The 22,119-nt window shown below is 43.7% G+C and overlaps 1 protein-coding gene across 1 annotated transcript; it reads right to left on the reverse strand.

Annotated features, from left to right (window-relative positions):
* Positions 1-438: 438 nt before the first annotated feature.
* Nefl (neurofilament light chain) lies at positions 439-4,036 on the reverse strand. Its single transcript, XM_052190829.1, has 4 exons — positions 2,990-4,036; positions 1,807-1,931; positions 1,092-1,411; positions 439-578 (listed from the first exon to the last, which is right to left on the reverse strand). The coding sequence occupies exons 1-4, from the start codon at positions 4,034-4,036 to the stop codon at positions 439-441; spliced, it is 1,632 nt and encodes a 543-aa protein (XP_052046789.1).
* Between the last annotated feature and the right edge of the window lie 18,083 nt (positions 4,037-22,119).

Here is a 22,119-nt window from a genome sequence, read left to right on the forward strand (position 1 = left end):
TTCAGTGTAACTTTATTTACTATTTATTGCACATAACTCGAGGTCATTAATTTCTAACCACTGAAGTTTCAAATGACTATTTTTCCATGAAGTTGCACATGAACATTAGTGAATTCATTTATTCGTGTTGTGTGTGTGGTTTTTTTTTATTATTATTGTAAACATCTGTGTGATTCACATTGCCATAGATCCTGAACTCATAAGCATGGACCATGCACAGGCTGGCAGCAAGCCAGAAAGCCACTCTGCAAGCAAACAGATACTCTGCGTAAGGAGGAAATTCATAGCACAACATTGAATGTCCAACCTAAGTCATCTCAGAATTATACATATATTGACTTCTTAATTTGTATAGGATCTGGAACTCAACTGGTTGGTTGGCGATGAGGTTGACCTGATTTGGGGAGATTTTTTTCCAGGAATAGTTGGGGACGGGGCTCAATCTTTCTTCTTAGCCACTTGCTCCTCCCCAGCACTTTTCTCTTTCTTCTCTTCCTCTTCAGATTCTTTGGTGTCTTCTTCTTCACCCTCACCACCTTCTTCTTCTTCTTTTGTGTCTTCAGACTCATCCTTGGCAGCTTGAACATAGGAAAAAAATACAAACTCCAGGTTAAGTCTAGGCTAAACATTTCTACTGAGGCTTTGTGGGTTACTGAACACTATTGTCAGACTCTGCCCCCGCTCTCCTGAAGAACAGGTAACAGACAGTGCCTGCCATGAACGATTTGCATGTACACATAAAAGGAGGTTACTTCCAGGTGCTGAGAGCTCATCTCCTCTCCAAGACCTCACCTCAATATTTTTGTGCGTCTGGCACTCGTGTTCTTTAAGATGCAATCAACTCCTCATCTTTTGGCCAACATCAAGTGTTCCTTTGGGTCCCAAACCACAATGTTAAATGAGGGTATATGAACCTTTTACAATTTATCATCTGTGCTTATTAAACATGTGTGTTCTCATCATGTGTGTATTGTTTATGACTGCAAAACTCGCATAGAATTCTCAAGGCCTGCATAGCTCATGGATCTCCCAATAAATAGCCACAGCCAGTTTGCAATGGAGATTCTGAAAGATCTTTATGCTTTACATACCTTCTTCCTCCTCAGCGCCTTCCTCTTCCTCTCCCTCCTCTTTCTCCTTCTCCTCCTCTTCTGCTTCTCCTTCAGAGGGGGGCTCGTCCTTGGCCTCTTCAGCTTTCGTAGCCTCAATGGTCTCCTCGACCTCTGTCTGCTCTTCCTGAACGTGGCTAGTATAGTAGGCTGGGAAGGAGCGGGCGGACATCAAATAGGAGCTGCTCTGCAAGCCGCTGTAAGCGGAACGGCCAAAGACCTGTGAGCTCTGAGAGTAGCCGCTGGTTATACTGCCCACGCTGGTGAAACTGAGCCTGGTCTCTTCGCCTTCCAAGAGTTTCCTGGTGGGGGAGGAATGAAGGGCACAGTTAGACCAAGGCTGGATGTGCTCATGACTTGCTCTAAGTCCATATTCATCGCTTTCCTCTACAACCAACCTCAAAGGCAAATACAAGGACATGCAGGGTTAGGCACAATCAAGATTTAATAAGGAGCTCATGAGAGACCACACCCAAAAAGACCTTTTATGCATCCCCATTGGATTTAAAATATGAATGCAAAGAACAGGGTTTGTGTTACTTCAGGGTTAATTCCTTGCACATGTGTACCTTCTTGGAGGAACACCAGAGTAGGACTATTCTAGAACACCTGGGAGTCACTGTAGCTCTGCACTGGGCGGGCAATCCTCTCCATCCTGAGCTGTCATGCCCACTGCCTGCACCAACTCTCATGGTACCTGTAAGCTGCAATCTCAATGTCCAAGGCCATCTTGACGTTGAGGAGGTCCTGGTACTCCTTCAGGTACCTGGCCATCTCACTCTTCGTGCTTCTCAGCTCATTCTCCAGTTTGTTGATTGTGTCCTGTCCGAAGATTGTTTCCAAAAGTCAAAACACAAATCTCTACTGCATTTGTTTTACTGCAGTATCCATGCTTAGGCCTGGCCTCAGTTAACTCCAAAGTGTACACCTTCAAGAAATCTCCATTAAAATAATGGTGGGGAGGGGAGTTGGCCTAAAATACCCAGTCTAGTGAAGCAAAAGAGGAAGAGGAGGAAGAAGAAGAAGGGCATTGACTGATGTGAACCATTTTGAAAATTGTCCTCAATTGATTATGTCTTTTAAAACTACCAAATTGATATTATTATTATTATTATTATTATTAACCACCCTTGTCACACTTCTTTTAGCCAGGTCATATTTGGGAATGACATATACACACACTCACACACACACACATATATATGTGTGTGTGTGTGTGTGTGTGTGTGTGTGAGTGTTTTATATATATATATGTGTGTGTGAGTGTACATATATACATGTGTGTGCATGTGTATATGTTTGTCTAAATAAATATATAAACAAAAATAAAGCTATATATATGTGTGTAATTGTTTGTCTAAAATGCTTTCCACAACTCTATTTCTTCTCCCCCAAAGATGAAGAACTTATTTTTTAAAAAATGGATTGCAGTGATTAATTGACCTAAAATATTGTGACTTTATTCTTGTGTCCCTGTTAAAAACAAAACTATCCCAGGGCTGGGTGGTCCAGACCTAGTGAGAGCTAGCAGCCATATTTATTAACCAGGAGATACAGGAAGTACTGAGGGTAACTTGGAGTTAACAGTTGTCAGTAGAGAGAAGGCATTAGACTGGTGGCCACGCCCAACTCCGACTCCCTCCGCCCCTTCCTCCCAACTCACCCCCAAGAACACTGATTCAACCAGAACTAGCAATTACAAGTCAGCAGTCGCGCCCCGCCCCCTCCAAATGCCCCATCCTTTCCACAACCTCTCCGAAGCTAAGCCCTAGGATAGTGGCTATGTGCTGGAGGACCCCCTAGCGTTCAATCTCTGGGTACACCCTGCACCCCCGACTGTGGAGCCTCCCCTCCCCCACTGAGCTTAAATCGTTTCATACCTGCATGGCGCTAATGTCTGCATTCTGCTTGTCCTCCAGCTCCTGCAGCTGCTTCTCCAGAGCTTCGTTCATACCCCGACAGGCTTCGATCTCCAGGGTCTTAGCCTTGAGCAGGCGGCGGCTTTCCGACACCTCATCCTTGGCAGCGCGCACAGCGTCGGTGTTCTTGGCGGCGCTCTCGGTTAGCACCGTGAAGCGGCTCTTGAACCACTCTTCGGCGTTCTGCATGTTCTTGGCGGCCAGCTTCTCGTACTGAGCGCGGATGTCCTTGAGAGCGGCGGAGAGGTCGGGCTTGGAGGACACGTCCATCTCCACGGAGATCTGAGCATACTGGATCTGAGCCTGCAGCTCGGCGATCTCTTCCTCGTGCACCTTCTTCAGAAAAGCTATCTCATCCATCAGGCTGTCGATGCGCTTCTCCAGCTCGGCGCGGGCGAGCGCGGCCTCATCAGCGCCTTTGCGCGCTTCCATCAGCCGGCCCTCGGCATCCTCGCGACTCAGCACCTCTTCCTCGTAGCGAGCCTGCAGGTTGCGCAGAGTCTCCTCCAGCCCCTCGCGCTCGCCCTGCAGCGCCTGCTTCTCATTAGTGGCATCTTCCGCCGCCAACCGCAGATCGCGGATCTCCTGCTCATACAGGGCGCGGAAGCGGGAAGGCTCCGAGTGCTTCTGGCGCAGCACCAACAGCTCGGCTTCCAGGACCTTGTTCTGCTGCTCCAGCTCGTGCACGCGCTCGATGAAGCTGGCGAAGCGATCGTTGAGGTCCTGCAGCTGTGCCTTCTCCTGCGTGCGGATAGACTTGAGGTCGTTGCTGATGGCGGCTACCTGGCTCAGATCGAGGTTCTCCAGGCTGGGCATCAAAGAGCCGGAGCTGGACGAGTAGCTGCGGCGCACGGACAGCGAGGAGGAGACCGGCGCGGAGTAGCTGGAGTACGCGGAGCGCGCCGTGCTGTAGCCGCTGCGCACGCTGGAGATGTGCACCCGGGGCGTCTCCACGTAGCGCCGCTTGTAGGAGGTCGAAAAGTACGGATCGTAGCCGAAGGAACTCATGGTGGCGGCCGGTGCGCCCCTCAGGCCCGGGGCGGAGATGGGGGACCTAGAGAGAAGAACGGGGGAGAAGAGGGAAAGGGGAGGATGGATGGCTGTGTGCGGCTCGGCGCGGTCCTGCCACCTCTATTTATACGCCGGGACTCTGACGCAGACTGTGATCGATCGCGGTGCGCAGGCCAGTGGGGGCAGCGCGCTGCTGCAGCCAAGGGGTGGATTCTGCGCAAAAGCAAAGGCGGGGGCGAGCGACAGCAGGGTAACGAGCTGCGGCTCCCGCCTGGCCGCTTTTCTCTGAGGCCCCCTACTTTCTCTGAGACCCCCATAACTTCCCTGCTCATTCCTTTCCTTTCCTATTCCCCCGGCCCATCTTTTCTTGTCTATTAATACCTAAAGCCCACATCACTCGGGCCCTTAAATATTCCAAATAAAAGGTTCTCGATCCCTACTGACACATCAACTTTTAACATCAATTTTAACATTTTAACTTTTAACAATGTCACAAAGACACCCTCACCCCACCCCAGCCAACCCCCAGCTCGCCCTTTCTGCCTCAGGGACCCTCTCAAGCACGCTGATTCGTGTTTAAGCAGCATGTTTGGGTAATTGACAATAGCTTAAGGTTTCGCTCTGGCGACATTACTGCAGGAAAAGTTTTGCATGTCTTTGTAGATATTTTCTGACATTTTCTTAAATTCGCCCCCTACCACACCTATCTCCTGCCTCCTTTTATTTTTATTTTTATTTTTATTTCTTTCCGGTTTACTCTGCTTCTCAATACATAGGGGACATGTATCACTACACAGCCTTGGAACCGCAGGACAACCAGGACAGCGGATGTTCATTTTAGCATTTTAAAACCTTTACAGCAGCTAATTCGTCTGGCGCCTTTCATAGAATTCTCCCTTTCTTTGTGAGAAATGAAGTCTGGAGTGTTTGGGAGGGGTTAAAACTAACCAGGTAAAGACTTGCAAGGCAAAAGACCGATGCGCTCTGCCGCAGCAGAACTTTCGGGGTGCCTGTATCCTCACTGGAGGCATTCAGATCTCCATCGCATCAAAAGTCTCTTCCCCTATTTTTAACACCTGTGCGGTACCCCAACCTGATGGTTTCGACAATCCATGAAGGTGGTGTGTGTGTGTGTGTGTGTGTGTGTGTGTGTGTGAGAGAGAGAGAGAGAGAGAGAGAGAGAGAGAGAGAGAGAGACTGCTGCAAAGAGCTACCAGCTTTGGGTGTGGTCTTCAGGAAGAGAACTCAGCATGAAGCCTGCTGAAATTCACAGATAATGGGTGTACTTAGGAATCTGTGAGCTTCCCTCTGGAAGCACCCAGATACCAGAGAGGACAAGGCAAAGGCACGTGGGTGCAGCATTTTCACACTGGCGTTGTGAGTACCTGCAGTTTCAAAGAGACACTGCAGGGATTTGTAAGAAATAACTAAAAACCTTTAAGCAAACATTTGGCGTTTTGTTTAATTTGTTGAACACATCACTGGCTTACTGGTTCCTTTAAATGGCACAGTGGGCAGTAACAGTTTTCAAATAAAAAAGTCGTGAAATTGTTGGAGCTGTACTCGGTCGCTTCTGGAGACTGAAAAGAGGGTGAAGGGAGGTTTATCCTGCATATTCTTTTCTCGTGTTACAGGTACTGTGATTCTGGTAGCTCGCCCCTTCACGGGAGAGAAATGTGCTGAAGCAGGGGGCTACTGTGAGGTTGCTGGTGGCTTAAAGCTGCAAGTCTAAGCCATGTTAGAAGCCCACCCGTGTTTACACAATCTAAGCGTCCAAACCTAGTCCCCAGGTTGCCTGAGTGTGGTTGGCACACAGAGCGGAGCATTTATCCAGACGGCTCTCTGTAGCCTGCATCTTCTTTTTCTTCTTTATCACTGATCAAGTATGGAGGGGGGGGGGGACCAGAGAGAGAAAGTCTTGAATAAGCCATAGCTTTTCTTTGTTCCTATTACTCATATAGGTAAAGAGATGCAATTGTTTCTCCCAAGCTCCTCCAAGTAACTTGTATTATTTCATAACCTTTTAGAGGGTCTGCACACACCTCTGTTGGGCATTGTTCACTCCATTCCGCCAGCACTTTTCCTTGGGAGTTACAGGTCATTCTCAGAGATCTTAAGCCCATGTGTGTGTGTGAGAGAGAGGCAGGGGGTGAGGGGAGAGGAGAGAGGGGGAGAGAGAGAGGGAGAGATTTCTTTTGAGGGGCAGGGCTCTTAGATAATGCCTTTGACTGCAGAGCAGACTGCCCACAAGGGAGTGGTGCAGCTGGTGCTGCAGGGCCCTGAGATGCTGCAGAGAAAATAAACTATGGGGCACCTTCTGTGGTCCAATGCAGCAGGTAGAGGAGGCAAGTACTTGGGCCTGATGACAAGGCTGGCATCTGCAAGACTGAGTGAGCATCCAGGACCCTTTCCCTTGCTAATCCTGACCAAGAACAAGCAGAGGAAAGTATTTGTGAGTGGGCGAGGCTCTACTCTTTTTTTTTTTAATAGCATCTGTCAATAGGCACTGGTTATAACTGCTTCACTTCAGACCTGCATCGGGATGGAGGGGCGTCCTGAAGCTATTTTGTGCCCCCCCTTTCATTACCCGCGTCGTGCTCTCCTCTGCTAAGTGCCTGTCTCTTTTTAAATATTCTGCCCAGTCATCCTCCCTTCCCAGTCCTCTTGTCAGCATTTGCTCTGAGCGTCCAAGTGACATTTGCTTGGTGTGCCCGGGCCAAGTTAGAATAAGACACTTTTAAAAGGAACAGCCTGACTTTCATTTCCCCTGCCCATAAGAATTTCTGCCTTAAGAATTTGGTCTACTCCTCCCTCTCTGTCTCTGCCTCTGTCTCTCTCTGAGCGTCTGTCTGTCTCTCTGTGTGTCTGTCACTGATCTCTCTGGATGTGTGCATGTGTGTATCTTCTCTCTCTCTCAATAAAACCTATGAGTCTCATCATCTTTATCTATTTATTTTCCTATAATCATAGAACAAACATGGAATTGAGAGTTTCCAATAAGACAGGATTTATAGATACATAAAATGAAAAATAAAGATAAATATGAGTTGGGGGGAAAATTCACCCTATTTTAATTATCTTCAACATCTCTCTATTCCTTCAAAGAACTCTTCCAGGTCAATCAATTGAAAGAAAAATATATTTGCATTACAGTTCAACAGTAACACTGAATAACTGTTTTAGGACCACTAAAAAGATAACACTTCTTTTTCTGTGACTCTGTAAAGCTTCAAGTGGGCACCTGGTGACTGTAGCTTCTCTGTTACTTATTCTGAAATCCTTTGGCACAGCAACTTCTGTATTGGCATTTAGGTGTGTGTGTGTGTGTGTGTGTGTGTGTGTGTGTGTGTGTGTGTGCAGCAATCAGCTGAAATTCTTATAGGCCAAGGAGAGTGGTGGGCTTCTGTCCATGGTACTGAGAGCAATATTCTCCTCTCATCAGAAATGCAGTTAAACAGTCCTCCTCAGAACAGCAGATGGGTCTCCATCCCTCTCACCATCAAGTAGATACATCAAGGGCATTGTTGCTGATGTGCACACATCAATCCAAGGAGGGATGAAGGAAATAAACACAGAAAGGATACCCACCAAGTAACAGGCACTTACTATGTGATATTTAACAAGAACAAGATCTCTCTAAGCATGCCCTTCAGAGAAAACAGTCCTCTGAAATCACACAGCTGCATCAAGCCCAAGCTGCGTATGCCTCCAAATTGAGCACTGCTGATCTGCCCACCTGAGTCTGCATCTTCTCTGCCTTTGTGAATTTCAATAGCTGCATGCTGCAGGATGCAGAATCTAGCATGCGTGCTGTAAACATTTCCTGGTTTGGTACCACCCAACATGGACTGATCTATATTGTAAGTAAGGTAGAAACTGAGAATGTTCACTTTGTACAACTAGCATAAACTTGTTATAAGCGTCCCAAAACATCCCAGTAGACAATAAAATGGATTTTCCCAGTAAAGAAGATATATGACCAATAACGTAACAATGTAACTACTTTTCAGATAGAGCCTCACACCCATTTGTAGCGTAACCTTTTCAGAAGGTACTAAGCTGAAATGCAGCTCAGGCCTCAGACTCTGCAGTAGCCACACCCTGATGTCCAGTTTCCTGGACTTACGCTCCTCTTTGTCCTCCCCTGTCATTCTCTCCCTCATTTTGTCTTTGCAAATAGGTTTCCTTCAGATTACCTTTAAAATCTCTACAACAGATAAAAGGAAAACCACTGGTACTCAGCAGCCCAGAATCAAAGTGTGTCGGGCTTGCTAAATATTTTTAACGTTTTCAAAAGAAATATGAGCATAATGTCATCTTGAAGGCACATTTGATGAAGCTATGGATATCTTTCCTTTCTATAGCCAGTTCATTTTTTGTATATATTTGGGCCCATACTCACAACTAGACTCATAGCTGACTCTCCCTCCTATCTAGGGAAATGCTTAAAAGAAAGCATGCCATTTAGTGTAAAGGGCATCCGATTTAAAGCACTATGTTCTGAAAGTGGTGCATCACTGCATCACGAATGTGCCGCAGGACTGTATAGACTTTAAGCTGCAGCAGAAGGGCGGATGACACTTGCATGCATTAAAGATGAGAGGCTGGTTTCCATTCAGAGCACGTTCATCCCTGGAACTGACAGGAACTTGGTGCTGTCTGAGCAGAAATGATGGTGATGGGGGCAGACCCCTAAAGGCTTGTTCCATGGAAGTAGCCAGGACAATGTCTTTTCTCCCCAGAGGTCTGCTCCACAGAACCTCACCCTCCATCACAGTCACCAGTAGGAGTCAGAGGCTCTGCTGTGGACAGCATTTCAGGCAGGTCACTGCTGCAGGTCAGGTCTGACAGTGCTAACCCCTTTTGTTCTGTTGCACTTTCCTGACTGCAAAGAAATACATGCTGCTTCTGCAATCCATGCCGTAACTGGCTACAAAACTAACCTCGCCGCACCTGGGTTTCTTTGCTGACCTCTACTGTGGCTTAATAAATCAATCGGAGGAATGTGAGGCATAATGCTTTCAAAGACAGGGGATAAGCATTTCCACCTGCCGGGAGACAGAGCCTGAGGCTGGCGCCCTCACAGCCATGCTGGAGCCCAGCCAGGGCAGCAGTTCACTCCCTCACCAGCTCTTCTTGCTGCAAGATGGCAGCAGATGCCGCTGAGTCGCAAAGGGGCGGATCCCAGGACTCTGAAGACTCTGCAGGCCAGCTTCTGAAAACCATGTGTCTGTCAGGTTCTTTGGTAAGTTAAACATTAAGGCACTGTCTGCGTTAGAAAAGTCGTGGCTAAATGCTTATTGATTTATTAAATAACTCATATGTTCGGGCACCCATTGAGTCACAAAATGTCAACAGAAAAGCTCAGAACGTGCAGAAATCTATACATGTGCCTTAGTGGGTGCGGAGAGTTACAGCCCAGCCATGGTCTTCAAAGGGACTGAAAAGAGGCTAAATAAGATCAAAAGAAGTCACTACAGAAAACACACAGCATGAATGAACATCAAAAACTAGAAAGCTGGGCAGACTGCAAGAAATCTTTGACAAAGGATTACATGCTCTATGTCTCCATTTCCATGAAATTCTGCAGCAGACAAATTAACCCGTGCAAGGAAAACTGCAGCAGCGGCTGCTTCTCTGGGGGTGGGGCTGACAAAGGAACTTTCTGCATGGTGATACGGTTATTTCTTGAGCAGTTTGGACTGTGCATTTGGGGTTTGCCTTTGTCAGGATGCTGTGCATTTTACTGAATTTACTCATGTCCAAATAAATAAATAAATCTATGTCCACCTTTATAATAATAATTATAAAAATGAATTTAGCATAAAACAAAAGTATCAGACATTATTTTTAAGAACAGACAAACAGAAAAAAAATATTATTTACACGAAATTTCAAAGAATGAAAATCCCAAGAGTTATCACGGGGAAACGTCTGGTGTGAGCAGTAACTGGGGCAGTTTGCAGGAGGAAAGGCTGACAGTGGCTCAGAGCCTGCGTTTGTGTGGCTAACTCCTGTGCTTCATGGACATTATATTTAAACCTCAGCCGTTCTAAGAAGTAAATGCTATCCTGCTCCAGAGATGTGTGTATGGTGTTGTATTCCAGTTATCCTAGCCTCGTGTTGCATTAATTTTTTTCCAACTCAGTCTTACATTGCTGCCTCATATTGATTCTGTATTGACTTTAAGAAGCATAAAAAGCTATTTATACTGAGGCTTTTTGTAAAGTCTAAGCCATAACTGTGATTCATTTTCTTTAAATATCCTCTTTAAATATTTTTGGTCCATTCAAACCTGATGAAATAATTCAAAAACCTTCCCAACATCAGGCCAAATTGGAGAATAAATGTCTGGTTCAGGCTATCTAAGGCTGAGTACCCCTAGAGTCTTTTCTTAGAAGCTATTTTACAGGCTATGAGGATCTGTAATGTATGTGATTGCCGGGCGAGTCTTCTATCTGCTTCTTTGTCTGCTTTGGGACTTTAACCTTCATCTGCTTTGCTGTCTCTCCCGAGCTGTGGATTATCCCTTCCCATCTGCACCCCATACTGCAGCCACCGGACAGTACTTCTAAAAGGAATAGACATTTCTAGAGACACACAGGAACACTGATGCTTAGAAAAAATTTTTGATTTTACGCCTTTATGGTTTTATGCTCCTAAATTTTACTTTCTTCTCTGTGCGAGTCTATAGCATCCTGCTTCTAATCGGTAACTGTAGAGATATTTCAGTGAGAAGATGACCTTCCTGAGTTAGGGTACTGATTCTCCACAGCCGTTCTATGAGGTGTGAGCTGACTCTGCAGGTGTTTGGTCCTCCAAAGATGCTGAAAAGAGGTCTGAGGAGTAAAGAGATATACCTCAGACAAGTATAGACAATGAAGCCAGGCCTATCACCCAGGTTTCTTGTCCTGGTGGTCTTTGGGGTTCTTCCTCTAAATCTTATGGTTTTATATATTTGTATATCAAACCTCATGGCAGTGCAATTCTGGAAAGACAAAGGAGCATCTAGGTACAATGGTGCATACCTGTGACCGAGAGACTGAGGTGTTGAGGCAGTACCCAGAGTTTGAAGCTAGCCTGCACTACAATGAGAATTCCAGGATATTCTAGCCTGCACCATACAAACCCTCCTTAGCAAAATAAAATCAAATAAAGAAATACATAGAAAAATAGGGAACCCTTGTGGCCTCTTACTCAGTGGCTCTCTGATGTGTTACTACTCAAATATAAGGACTTCATCCTCTTGCTTGACTTAACTGTTAAAAGACCAGTGTCAAGGGGAATGGATAAACTGCTATATTTCTGCTCTGTATCTATGATTTACTATGACAGTTTCAAAAGGGAGGGAGGTATGGGTGGGAGAGAGGAGGCTAAAATCATTCAAACAGTGAGCACTGGATAATCCCTGTGGGATGAAGTGTGTGGCCACAGAGCAGTCGGAATCACGGCAGCGGTGGGGACAAAAACGTTGCTTGCCGACTGGAGTTCACTGCGCTTCAGTCAAGGCCTCAGTCCTGTCTGATTGGGATATCATCTGTATTCATTTTAACCAATTAATCTTGTGTACAGGATGAATTCAGTTCTTCAGGAGAACACCCTAAAGCTTTATTTCGTGGTACTTTCTCCCAACCAAAAAAAATTTTTTTTCTGGGAATTGACAGATACTGGTTTACGCTTATCCTCCATCTTAGGCACTCCTGGAAGACACTAGTCACCCAACAAAAAAACAAAAGGAGAGGAAGTAGACATAGAAGAAACATTGTCAAATAAGCCCCACACCTGATATTCTGCCCAGAAGGACTTATGGGGAATGAAGTCATAATCCTATGAGGATGATCCTCGGAGGATATCCCAGGAGGAAAAGAGAAAGGAGAACTTGTTTTAAGATTCTCTGTCTAATCTATAATGTTTATTAATGATATCTATGAGCCAAGCACTGTGCAAAGTGATTCTCTTGGATAATTTCACTTCATCACCACAGAATCCCAAGAACTTGAATCCCTGAGTCACTCTCATTACAGAGATGTGGTAGCTGGCATGCAGACAAACATCTAAATGCTATGGCTAAAGGACCAGATAAATCTATGTATGTCCTTAGGTCTTCCCAGAGAGGAGAATTATTTTCATTTTACAATTAAGGAAATGATGTTCGGAGAGTATAGGAATACTGAACGAAGTCACCCAGCTAGGTCATACTCTGAATTTTCACACTCTCGTCTATGGCCAAAGCACAAGAATATCCTGGGTAACTATTATACCAATAAGACCTCTCCTCTCCCCTACAAAGTTTAAATATATATTCTGGTTTTGTAAAGTTTAAATATTCAGGGTCAAGAATGTTTAAACTGTATACAAATAAATACATCATCCTATTGGAAATCCCTTAACATAGATGATCAGCACTGAGATAATTATAAGAACAATACTGTTTTGGAGGTCTCTCTTCAGAATCAGGCTAGATGCCTGATCACTAATTACCAATTCCCTTTTTATTATATTATCCAGAAGAAGAAAAAAAAGACACACTAAAAAAAATCCCCTGCATTTTTCTGTTTCACTTTATCCTACAAATTTAATCAACAGATCCACTAAATCATGTTATTATAACAGATGCGCTTTTGAACAGGCCTGAGAGATATTTCAATTTGCAAAGTGGCCCCTTTTACCTTGTGCCAAAAAAAAAAAGACAAAAAATTGTTCTGCCCATTACGATGATTAGGATTTACTTTAGAAGTCATCCAAATTAAAATTGACTTCCAATTCAGTTTCCAAAGTGAAATTTAGAAAGATGGCTTAAGTGAGGGCCACGGCTGTCTGCTGTGAACTGCACAGACAGCGGGCAGTGGTAGAAAGTGATGGCCTGGCTCTGTTTCAGAGGCAGAAGGGCTGCCCCAGGGACGGGGAAAGACTGTTTCCCAAATGAACCTTGAGCTGGCCACCTCTACCCTGGCCTTCAATGTGCTTGGCCTCCCCGATGCTCAGACGACCTGATATTCTGTGATCCAAAAGAAATAAAAGAGTAGAAAATACTCAACAGACAGTGCCAATGAGCAGCGCTGTCTCACGGTGATCGTAGAGAGGGTCTGGACGAATAAGGCTTACTTGTACCTAATTCAGATGTGAATACCCAGCAGCCTCTAGGCAGAAAGCTGCAGAACTGGGTGCTTGAGAAAAGAATTACTAGTTGGAATGGTAGCAGGACATACACTTTTGATTACTTGCATAAATTTGTTCTTTCTGCCAGAGGGGGGCTGAGTCATAAATGGCCGATAACTGGCCATATTTTATCAATCAAATCAGAGCCCCTCCCATAATCCAATGAACTTAGGCACACACATACTTTTTTAATTTGTGGATTAGTTATAAAGAAGGGAAGAAAAGCATATTCTTTTCTTAGTGTGGCTTCAGGGTTATGGATTAAAGCATACTGGCATCTATGTGCATGTCTCATCTAAGCCAGAGTGAGACATTGAAGAATTCCCTCATCTCACATCTCTCTCTCTTTCACTATAGCTTCCTAAGATTTATAGATTGATGTTCTTTTGAAAAATAGAAATGTAGAGTCTGAAGTCAGTGGCTAGGGACTCATAGACCCTGAAGTCTGAGGTTTATAGAGAGGACAGGAGAATAATCTGTAGTTGTCACCATAGTAACACATCCTGCACAATGATTGGAGTCTGCAAAATCGGGAAAGAAAATCACCTAAGTCAGATAAATGCATCGTCATGTTCTCCTGACAACTGTGTCTTGTAGATTTGCTGTTTCTCTGTAGGTAGCTTTTAAAGTCTGGGTATTTTGTTTGTTTTTTGTTTGTTGTTTGTTTGTTTTGTTTTGTTCTTTAGTATGTTTCATTATTCAAAAAGACAAGTTTTATTGTGACTGCTTCAGGTGTATATATCACAGTTTTATAACCTTCTCCCAACGTCTCTTTCAAAGTCAGGGGAAGCAGCAGTGTACAACTGAAATGGTAACAGATGGGGCTCAGGCACTGACCCTAGATCTAGCTGTGCCAATAACCACGTGTGTACAGCTATCCCCCAAACGGACCAGCCCTAGGGAGCCTGGAACAGTTTCTCATTGGTTCACAGGCACAAAAAATGCTAGGAGATCTCCAAGACTCAAGAAGCCAGTTGTACTCTCTTTTTTCTAATTAATTAGTGAATACGTGGAATCCAGCATCCCCCTGCATCAAGGCTGGGGTTACAGGCATGCACATGCCTAATCGGCTGTACTCCTTCACAAAACCAGCAAGCTGCGTGAGCAGGAAGGCCATGAGCTGCTCTTGAAACCGTTAGCAGGTAGGTAGACTGCAGAACCCGGTGACTGCACTCCTTCCGCATCCTTGGAATCCATCTTGTTTAACAAATCATCCAGTGTCTGGAGCCACATAACATTTCTTTAGAAACAGCACCCACAATCAAAATGAAATGTTGCTACTCTTAAAAAAGATCAACTTTCATAAAAGAATAATACTTGGGTTTGTCATTTATTTCTGAAAATGTAATTTGGAACTATGCCCTTTAACTGAAGGGAAGAAGGAACATGAGGAGGAAATGGCCTCACAAGGTGACTTTCAAGTGATGAAAATTTCCAAATTTCAATTATTTGGGTGGTTGCAAAATTGTGTGAAAATATTCAAAGTCATGTAACTTGATAGAGTAAATGTAATTTGTCAAATACAATTTATTTCTCAGTAAAGGTACCAAGACACTCTCCAGTTTATTTTATAAAGCTTTCTGTTGACTTCCTATTACATTGCCGTTTTCACCGGATGTATAGATATTATGCAGCAACACATCTCCTGGTGCTTCTAGGTCATTTGTGTTTTTTAAATAATATATAAATCTATTCTAAAAATTACTGAAATCATCATACATCTGGTTCTTGTTTATGGTGTTAGCATATTAGATCTTTAATACTTCTATAACAAATGTTGTGAACTTGGTGGGCTATCAAGAATAAAAGTAATACTCCTCACAGTTCTAGAGAATTAGAGCATCACAGGCCAGTGGATTTGGTCTAGAGGATGAGACCTTATTGTAGCATCCTGTCATTTATGCTGTGTCTTCACAGCATGGGAAGGGGTGGGGCAGACATTCAAGTCTTCCCTAACAATGGGGATAGTCCATGCCTGTGAGATCCAACTTTGCAACTAAGCATTTACCAAAGAAACCACTTGGCACCATTACTACAAGTCTAGAATGTTAGGGTATGACTTTTAGTTAAGGTAAAAATAGCCTTCTCATTTCTTATGATGCAGATGTCCGAGAGATATCGTGCGTGTGTGTGTGTGTGTGTGTGTGTGTGTGTGTGTGTGTGCATATGTGTGTGCATGTGTGTGTGTGCATGTGTGTGCGCATGTGTGTGTGCATGTGTGTGTGTATGTGTGTGTGTGTGTGTGTGTTTGTGTGTGTGTTTCACAAAAGCTAAAGAAGGATTGCAATGTCCTGCACTGTCATTCTCTGACTTATTCCCTTGAGACAGAGTCTCTCATTGAATCTGGAACTGTGCTGGAAGCTAGGAACCCCATCTATCAGTCTATCCCCACCATCCTCCTCAGCACAGGGGTTATAGGCTCTTAGGTAACCAGACAGGTGCTGAGGATTTGAACTCAGGTCCTTGTGCTTGCTTTTATGCCACCCACCACCTCTGCCACCTAACGGTAAAATCAACCTGACTTGATCTCAAGGCTCTATTGACCGCATCTGTACTCACACAATTTGGTTTGTTTCTCAGGAAAGCAAGGTCCCTTCCCTCTGGGTCCTTACACAGATGGGTGGCTGTGGAGGAGAAAGAATGATGCAAATGTCCAAATGGCAGTTGTTCTGGTGAGGTGGTAAGGGAGGGGGAGAGAGGGGCGCTCCCAGCCACCCCTGCTCATCCCGGAGCCCCCTCCTGCACTCCTCACATCGCCCTGTGTTCCTGCCCTCTCTCCACAGAGTACTTCCCACTGGGCAGCTGGGCAGCTCAGTTCACTTCTGCACTCTCTACACAAATCATGAGCCTCTCTTTCTGTATTTTTCTCACGTCAAACCCTTTCCTCTACAACTAGCATCCACGAATGTGTCTCCATATGTGTTCTCACTCCTGCCCAGCAAGCACTTGTAAAGTATATATTTCACTTCTTACTTTTTGTTTTAATAGCATCTCAATACACTAGATAAATATTTCTATGTTAAATCAGATAGCCATAACATCTTATCATTATTTCTCAAATATTGAAAAATAATTTTCTTATAAGGATTTCTGTCTGCCACCCACATTTTTCATAAGTCCAAGATAAATTCGTGGACACAGGTGTTCCTGTTTGCACAGTTTCCCTAGAGGTTTGTCTGCATCTTAAGGTCGTACTCATTCTCCAGATGTCTCATTCAAGATGAGATGATGACAATGGTTATTTGAAAAATGAGTAACAATCAGGAATGATGACTCCTGCTTGTAGCTCTAGCACTCAGGAATCTGAGGCAGGAGGATTACATAAGTTAAAATCAGCCAAGACTACAAAGCAAGACCCTACCTCAAAAATCTCAAGTAGGAACATAAAATAAAGACAAATAACAATCCTCATAGAGGGGCTTCGAGGCAGACCTGCGCAGCTCACTGCAAAGATTATTTCCTAACTGAAGTTTGTAGAAAATAATAAAGGCTTTATAATAAACCCCATATAGCCTTTCCTTGGTTGCCAAATCTTAATGTTTCGTAAATTTTAGTTAGAATCTTAAAAATGCATAGGCAAAACAAAAGTCTCTGCCTAGCTTTCCTCCATTCCTTCCCTGCCTCCCTGTCCCAGAGGCAAGCAGCAGGCTGGATTCTGTGATACTCCTCTTGTGAACTTGAAAATTCTATCTATAGGTAATGTGAACACACAATATAGGCTTGTGGATAATAAATAACACAACTGTGTGGCATTCTTTCACATCCTTAAAGTTTATAATTCTTTACCTCATTTTGTGCATAGTTCTAAACGCTGATATCATGCCTTTCCATTTCTTTCCCAACTTAAAAGAATGCTTTCAAGGTTTTATATAAGACAGGTTTTCTGTAGATTTGGAAGAATCAGATTTATCAGGCTGAAAACATTATCTTCTGATGGACTCTAGCTTACGGGAGGCCCTAGGTTCAATCCCCAGCATCAACAAAGAACAAATGTAAAGAAGAAAGGAAGTTTTCTTCCATTCCTAATTTGCTAAGAAATTCACTATGAATTTATTATGAATTAATTTTGTAGCTTTAATAACTTTTCTTTAATGTTACAAATCTGTTCCTTTCATTCTTTAAATCTCATGGATTACATTTGCATAATTTCTTATGTTGAACAACAGTTAACATCCTATGCTTGAGTAAGAAGATGGTAGATAAATACATCAGATAGATAGATAGATAGATAGATAGATAGATAGATAGATAGATAGATAGGTAATAGGTAGATAGATAGATAGATAGATAGATAGATAATAGGTAGATAGATAGATAGATAATAGGTAGGTAGGTAGATAGATAGATAATAGGTAGATAGATAGATAGATAGATAATAGGTAGGTAGGTAGATAGATAGATAGACGGACAAACAAAAAGAGATAGATAATTGACATAAACAGGCAGCAGATAGGTGGATAGATGCATGCATAGATCTAAATCTATGTTTAATTCTTTCTCCATGAACCTTGTTTATAACTGAAGTTTTGCAAATATATTCTTTCATACAGTGAGGTTAGCCTTTCTCCTAAAGACTTTGCCTAAAAAAAAATAAAAAATAAAAAATAAAAAAATAAAAAAAAAAACCAAAACAGCCAGGTGTGGTGGCGCACGCCTGTAATCCCAGCACTTGGGAGGCAGAGGCAGGCGGATTTCTGAGTTCGAGGCCAGCCTGGTCTACACAGCCAGGACAGCCAGGGCTACACAGAGAAACCCTGTCTCGAAATACCAAAAAAAAAAAAAAAAAAAAACCCAAAACCAAGACTTTGCCTGATGGTGGGGTCAGGTTATACTGACCTCATTAACTGAATCCAGCAGAGTTCTGTCACACCGAAATTTCTGGTAGGATTCATAGAACACTGAGCTATTGGTTTCTTGTGTTTTACTAAATTTGTCTCTGAAATCATCCAGGCGTGTATATTTTTACAAGCAATTATGCATTATAGATTTTCAACTTTATCAACATAAAAAAGTTTTGGCATTGGTAAACTTTCTCATGTTTTTCTTGTTGTTGTTGTTGTTTTGTATGGTTTGGTTTGATTGGGTTTTGTTTTGGGGTTTTGTGCCTTTTGTGGTTTCTGTTTTTGTTGAGTTTTGTCTGTGTCTTTCCCTTTTTCCTTTCTTGTTTATCAGTGTCTTCTCTTTAAAATTTTAAATTACAGCAGAAAGTCCATGATAATTTACTATGTCGACCACTTTTTATTGTTTTATGTGCATGGACATTTTGCTTACATGCATGCACAGACAGGCACCGCACACGTGCAGTACCCACAGATGCCAGAGAGGTCACCAGATCCCCTGCACCTGGAGGGACAGGTTATAAGTTCTCACGTGAGTCCTGGGAACTGAACCCTGTTCCTCTGCAAAAGCATCCAGTGATCTTAACCACCGAACTGTCTCTCCAGCTCCCTCTTCCAGTACACAGCCCCGTGTTAAGCACAGTCACGTGGCTATACAGTAAAACTCCCCAGGTTCTCATCTCACACACCTGGAGCTTGGGTGACATAAAGTCAGCTGTGTCACCAGTGTGGGTGGCAACTCAAAAAAGCTGCATCCCTGGAGAGCTCCCTACATGTCATGCCTGTGGCTCCCCTGACTGAAAACCAAAGCCCTCTCCCCAGCCATAGTCACTGCTCCCATAACCCTGGGGAAGGACCTTGAAGATAGTTTCCAGCCTTCTGAGACGAGTGAGTTTTATTCACTTCTTGAGTTTTGTTAAGGTTCAGTCACTCCCTGGGTCTTAAAGACCCTTCCCCCAGAAGAGAGTCAATCGTTTTAAGAAAATAGATATACAATATCATGAATTAGTAGGATATTTTAGAAATCAATTAAATGTTTCTAACAGGTTTTCACTATACAGCCCCGGCTCCCCTGGAAACTTGCTGTGTACATCAGCAATGCACAGCCTCGGGCTCACAGAGGTCTGCCTACCCCTGCCTCTCCTGTGTTTGAATTAAAGGTGTACGCATCCACACGGGGCTTGTTTTCATCATTTTTAGAAGCCCTTCCATGTACTCAGCTTCTCCTGTTTTTATCCTGCCCTCAGTGCCCTCTAGCCACCTGTCAATCAATGGATTGCTGCTCCCACTACGTTATTTCCGCAGTGCGGATGACCACGCGATTACTTGCAGGAGGCAAAAAGGACCAGGGGTTTCAACCCCATAACTAACTGGACACTCTCGAGCTGTCTTCCTTTTCTAGTCTGTAAGCAGATTCATATATGCCAGCTCACATGCAGGAAGGCTGAAAGAAGGCAGTATGTGCAGAGCATCTCAGTGCTGGGAGGCCAATCATAGACCGTGTGCGCAGTCTCACCGTCTGTTTAGTTCCAAGGTCTTAATCTTCAATCCTAGATTATTAAGTGGAAACAGCTTTACCCTTTGATTCTTTTGTGAGTTTTTTCTTTATGCATTATGGATCATTCTGGGTTTGTTTTAGTGGCAAGGATTTCTGCTTTCCAACCTAGGAGCGTAAGATACGGAGTCTAACTGTACAATTCACTGGTGCTCCGCTCTTCCAAAAGGGTGGCCATCCTTTCCCCAGCTTCCCGGGAGCTTCGTAAGTAGAGCTGCGTACTTATGAATGATAAGGGGTTGTCCTGCTGGGCCGAACAATTGGACTACCCACAAAACAAGGGGCAGATTCATTTTACAGTGGACACTATTATTATTACTATTACTATTACTACTACTACTATTACTACTACCTCTATTATTATCATTATATTATCATCATCATCATCATCATTATTATTTGACTCAGTTGGGGAAAGGATGCAGAACATTTAAAAAAAAAGGTGAACTGTTCAAGTAAACAGCAATTAGCCAGTTGCAAGCTCAATGCTGGTGAGTTTGAAATGCTAAGATTTTAAGCAAACTTGTGAGACGTAGGAGGTTAGCATCTGAGGTCTAGGTTCTGTACAACCCTTCACAGATGGTCCAGGCCATCCATGTGCAGCTCTGACCGTGGATCTGTGTGGTTTAGGAAGCACTAGGCTGCGATGTCTTGGCTTGGAGCTATTGGGTTATGATGATGTCATTTGTTTTACTTTATGCTGTGTTTATTTTTGAGACAAGATCTCACTATGCTGCCCAGGCTGGCCTCAAATTTCTGTACTCAAGAGAGTGTTCTGTCTCAGTTTCCAGAGTACAGGGAACAAATGCAGGAAGTATGCAGGATTCATTTGTGTAGAGTTCCCTGTTTATATCACATGATACATATTAATTAGTCAAGGGCTGGTGGGATGGTACAGTGGGTAGAGCTCAGTTAGGCTCCACTTGACCTGAGGTGAAAGGAGAAAATTGACTCTCTCGCCCCCACAAATTTTCCTTTGATCACACTCACACTGTAGCATGCACATCCTCCATAAATAAAAAAACAAATTATCAATTACTAAATTTGGGGGGAAGTTATTGCTTTTATTTAAAACAGCCAAGTAATTAGCTGGGTTTTTTTTAAGGATTTTTTTACACTTTAATCTAAAAGCACTTTTTTTTATATTTTTTATTGGATATTTTCTTTATTTACATTTCAAATGTTTTCCCCATTCCAGGTCTCCCCTTCAGGACCCCACCCCATCCCATCCTCCCTCCCCCTGCCTCTATGAGGGTACCCCCACCCACACATTCCCATCCTCCTGCCCTGGCATTCACCTACACCGGGGCATCGAAAACCCTCAGGCCTAAGGGCCTCTCCCCACACTGATGTCCAACAAGGCCATCCTCTGCCACATATGTAGCCAGTGCCATGGGTTGCTCCATATGAATTCTTTGGTTGGTGGTCCAGTCCCCGGGAGCTGGGGGGCGGGGTCTGGCCTGTTGACACTGCTGCTCCCTCCATGGGACTACAAACCCCCTCGGCTCCTTCCGTTCTTTCTCCAGCTCCTCCATCAGGGATCCCCTGAACTCAGTCCAATGGTTGTCTGTGAACTTCCGCCTCTGCATTTGTCTCTCAGGAGACAGCGCTATCAGGCTGCCATCAGCAAGCACTTCCCAGCGTCCAAAATAAAGTCCAAGTTTGGTGGCTGTATATGGGATGGATCCCCAGGTGGGGCAGTCTCTGGATGGCCATTCCTTCAGCCTCTGCTCTACACTTTGTCTCCATATTTTCTCCTGTGAATATTTTGTTCACCTCTAAAAAGCACATCTTGAAGCATGCACATTTTGATCATCCTTCCTCTTAGGTTTCATATGATCTGTGAATTGAATCTTGAATCTTGGGTATTCCGAACTTTTTGGACTAATATCCACTTATCACTGAGTACATACCCCATTTGTTCCTTTGTGATTGAATCACCTCATTCAGGATGATATTCTCAAGTTGCATCCATTTGCCTACAAATTTCATGAAGTCATTGTTTTTAATAACTGATTGTATTCCCCCAAAAGCCTAACTTGTTCCCGAACGCCGCAAGACTACCCTCTAGTGGTGAAAGCCATACAGTGCAATATGAGTTCAGCCCTTAGATTATAAGAAATGTGTTGAAGACTTCTAGAAACACCTACTCTCTCTCTCAACAACCAGAGTTCCTGGAAGAGCACCCGCAAAACAAAAATGCCATTTGTAGAAGCCTAGGTGTTCTGTTTACATAGTAAAGGAAATAGCCACCCAGCTTCTTTCCAAAGACTCACCAGCGTGGCAGTTACTATAACAGATTTTAGGATGGTTTTCTAACAATGTAAAAGATGCAGCTCGAATTTCTATCTTTTTCTGGTGCTTCTAATATGAATCAGACCTCATGATGCCTCAAAATAATTTTGATGTAAAAATAAGCTTCTAATTGGGAAGTAAGTTCATTTATATGTCAATTTTAGGACCATACTGCCTTAGCAAAAACAAAACCTATTTCCTCCTCCAGAATTTACACAATTCACCCAGAGCTC

The sequence above is a fragment of the Apodemus sylvaticus genome, chromosome 8, assembly GCF_947179515.1.
Source record: "Apodemus sylvaticus chromosome 8, mApoSyl1.1, whole genome shotgun sequence".
NCBI classification, from domain to species: domain Eukaryota; kingdom Metazoa; phylum Chordata; class Mammalia; order Rodentia; family Muridae; genus Apodemus; species Apodemus sylvaticus.

Bases quoted from the DNA above. Each gene is read 5' to 3' on its own strand.
- Nefl (XM_052190829.1), bottom strand. From the start codon at position 4,036: ATGAGTTCCTTCGGCTACGATCCGTACTTTTCGACCTCCTACAAGCGG. The intron at 1,412-1,806 runs GTACCATGAGAG...CTCCCCCACCAG, and splicing joins ATTGAGATTGCAGCTTACAG to GAAACTCTTGGAAGGCGAAG. The intron at 579-1,091 runs GTATGTAAAGCA...CCTATGTTCAAG, and splicing joins AGGCGCTGAGGAGGAAGAAG to CTGCCAAGGATGAGTCTGAA.